We start from the raw sequence: 3,817 nt of genomic DNA, 5'->3' as shown, positions 1-3,817 counted from the left end.
TATATATATATGTATGTATGTATGCATGTATGTATGTATGTATGTATGTATGTATATATATATGTACATATATATGTGTGTGTGTGTGTATAAATATATATATGTATAATATTTGAGTGTGTGTTTGTATATATGTATGTGAGTGTGTGAGTTTATCTATGCTCCCTCTTGGGCTGTGCTAGGTACCACTGCTGGTATTGTGTTATATAATATATCTTCTACATCTCAAAGTTTCTCTGTCTGTTTTCCTGCCCTTTGATTAATATGATAAAAATTACAAATAAAATAATCATTTCCCCCTTTAAGAAAAAAAAAAAAAAATCAAGTTGAAAATATCGATTTGTGGTGGCGAACTTCAAAGAGTCAACGCAGCTACCATTGCCCATCCTTTTTCCTTTGTTTCTTTTTCTTTCCCTTAATCATGTATACAACTTTCAGAGTGCTGTGGTCTGCAAGATAGAAATTCTCCCTATATTTTTATGGGATAATTTTTGATCACAGGTATTTGATTTTTTCTTAAAGGGGAAAATTACTATTTAATTTAAAGTGAAATATTAGTCTTTATCATCTGAATCAAAAGGCAGATAAATAGACCGAGAGATTATTTCTTTAAGATCAGTTGCAATGGAAGAAAACACAAGCAACAACAAATGGGATGTACCTTATAATGAAACTCTTTTAAGAGCATGCAAATGCCGCTGCAATGTCGAAATAATTGTCTCAGTGAGGCCAAGTAAGTATGTCATCGAGTACGAGCTGAAAAGAAATGACCAAGCTGCTGTTCAAATAAACAACAATAACGAAATTAGTCAATGGGTAGTTGCATCCATTTTAGTATTTTGAATCCATGAAAGAGCACCTGCAATAGTGAGACTGCAAGTTCATCTAGCAGATGAACAAAGAATATTGCTCAGAAATGATGAGGATATTTATAGCTGTCAGTGAACAGCATTGACAAAATTCTTTTCATTGTGCATCAATGATGACTTTGCAAAAACGTTACTTTATGCTGAAGTACCTATGTATTTCACTTGGAACAGTAGCAACAAAGAATGGCAAAAAAGAAAGCGAGGAAAAAAAATTGAAGGCCATTTGAACATTTTCAAAGAAGAAACACTCAGTCATGTTTATGTTGTCACACCAAAGTCAGGAGGACTGTATCATTTAAGAATTTTATTGAATGAAGTTCAAAATAGTATTTTTTCCTTTGTCGCTGCACATTGGCATTTTCAACTTGGAGTGGTTGTGACCCAACAGGTCACAGGTACATCTAGTTACATATATATTTTATACAGGCATAAACATTACCTATATGAAATATATATTATATATTCCTAACCAAATGATTTTCGGTTCAGCTCCACTATAAGTAGAAGTCGCTTGCACCTTAGACTAGTATCTTGTACTTTAACCCTAGGCTAACCAAACCCTTGTGAGATGATGTCATAGGTAGAAAATGAAAGAAGCCCATCATCCGTCCATCCATGTGTGTGTGTGGGTGTGGGTGTGTGTGTATATTCATACACGTGTTTGTGCGTAATGGTGTTTCTTTGCTTTGACATCATACCAAAGTTGTAAATGAGTATTACGATTATACAAGTGGTGTCCTTTGCTTCTAAACTTCCATGGAAACATACTTGCCCTTGGGAAAATAACATCTTGTTTGGAATCAGGTGGGCTTGACAGAAAAAAGGGTATCCTACTGTTGAGAAATTTGGTTGAATGAATTCCATCTGACCAATGCATATTTAGAAAAGTGAACTCTGATAATTATATATGTGCATGTGTATTCCCGTGGAAATGCTATAAAAAATAAAACAAAATTTAATTTTTAAATTTCTGAATAGCTTTAGGAACATTTTCCCTTCTTTTTTATTTATAGAAAAATTATATTGTAATGGATGTAAAAAGAAGTATTTGCTTCTATGCAATGAAGTCTTTTACATTGTTACAATAATGACTGTTCATAACATTTCACCTATTTTTCTTTACAGTTTTTATGTTGCATGTTTGATTGAACTCTTCAATCTAATATCCTTGTCTGCATTCTTTTGTGGAGATAAAAGTTAAATATTTCATGTTCTTTTTAATTCTTTCCTCTTAAGAAAGCTGGTTATAATTACTTTTTTTATACTTATCTTTTGCAATATTGACTTACCTTTTTTTATATCTGTTAACAGAAGCTTTGTGTGGATAATGATCCAAGCCATCATTGTGGTAGTGTGTGTGATTTGCTGCAGTCCTGTGGAGATTGCCTTATTCAGGGGCAGGGACCAATTCTGTTTAATACCTCTTTACGAAATGTTGTCCATAATGAAAAGTGCTTATGGTGTGTCAAAGAAGACAAATGTCAAAAGAGAAGTGGCAAGTATTTAAAACTTCTAATATATATGTGTTTACAAACGGATGATTTTTAACCTTTACAGGAAATTGTTAGAAATTTTTTGAAACATTTTTGCAATTGCTCTGTTATATCTGTAATCTATAAAATTGTTGGTTCACTTAATTATAATTCTTTTTATCTTCTGACTTCCTTCTCTTTGGATATGTACTTTGGTTGATGTTTCTTGAATGAGTGCAAGTCACAGACTAACAACAATATGAACAGGGAGGGGATTCCAGAATGTTCCTTCTGGAAAGAAAGGATTGGACTTTGCAGTAAATGTGGAATCTGGGGATGGGAGCAGACACAATATGGAGGATGAAAAGAGGAGTGATGAATGAGTTGGTTTGACTTGGATGGAGATAGCAAGGCAGAATGAGGAGGGCATGGCTCTTGGCCAATGTTTTGGTGTACAACTTTTCAAAATGTCATGTCTTAGACTTTGAGCTAAGCTAAACTTTGAATTTGAGTTAAGAAAAACAACTAAAATCAGCCAATGGCATGGAGTAAAATAAATCAATTCGGTGTTGACATACTAATTGAAGTGTATGTATCTATAAATGATTTCAATAATATATGTATATGTGTTTGTATATATTTATGGCGGTACCCCAGCATGGTCGCAGCCTGAAGGCTGAATCATATAAAAGAATATATGATTTTATGAGTGAATGTGTTTGAGCACGTGTGTGTGTATGTACTGATGTATGTTTATAACACTATGTGTACCTATATATGTATGTTAATTTGAGTACATATTTGTATATGTATATAATATACTAGCAGCTAATCCCAGTTTTACCTGGTCGGTTTGGATGATGTGGCTGTAAGACTTGTTCTGTATAAGCATTCGACTTGTTTGGGCACACTTACATTAAAAAACAATTTTAGAATGACTTTTTTCTGTCAAAACGCTAAAAATAACTGACCTACAAAGAAAAAAAAAAACAACCAAAATTCAACCAAATCAAAAAATAAACCCAAATACTAAGTGAACAAGGATGAACCATCCCACTTCCATTGCACGCATGCAGACACACACAAACACGCCCTTTTACATACACACACATATATTCACACAGAGTTAAAATGCTGTTTGATTTATTTTTTCAGTGTACAATTTTCATCATCCCACTATGACAGTATGACATCATCCCTTCCTTCCTTATTCATCTCTCACCCCTTCCTTTCTCATTCATAAACACAAGTGCATTATTATAGTAGATTATCTTGGTAACCATGAGAGCTATGAAAAAAATACAAAGCCCAGCAACACCACCGGATCATTCTACACATCTGTGTAATTTTTCTTGCAATTCCACCCAGCCGTTTGACCGCGAATCCCAAGACAAGACAAAATCGCCTATGTCAAATTTATATGTATACATACATATGTGTGAAGGTGCAATGGCCCAGTGGTGAGGACAACGGACT

The 3,817-nt window shown here is 33.7% G+C and overlaps 1 protein-coding gene across 1 annotated transcript in view; it reads left to right on the top strand.

Annotated features, from left to right (window-relative positions):
* LOC106871360 (multiple epidermal growth factor-like domains protein 8) overlaps positions 1 to 2,432 on the top strand; it is a 100,101-nt gene extending 97,669 nt beyond the window's left edge. The window contains exon 6 of the mRNA XM_052969324.1: positions 2,181 to 2,432. Within this exon, the coding sequence (XP_052825284.1) occupies positions 2,181 to 2,417 (237 nt within the window). The 3' untranslated portion in view covers positions 2,418 to 2,432. The remainder of the gene's footprint in view (positions 1 to 2,180) is intronic.
* The last annotated feature ends 1,385 nt before the right edge of the window (positions 2,433 to 3,817 follow it).

Source organism: Octopus bimaculoides, chromosome 1, assembly GCF_001194135.2.
Source record: "Octopus bimaculoides isolate UCB-OBI-ISO-001 chromosome 1, ASM119413v2, whole genome shotgun sequence".
NCBI lineage: Eukaryota > Metazoa > Mollusca > Cephalopoda > Octopoda > Octopodidae > Octopus > Octopus bimaculoides.
Note: the sequence above shows the minus strand (reverse complement) of the source record. Positions and strands in the feature narration are given on the sequence as shown.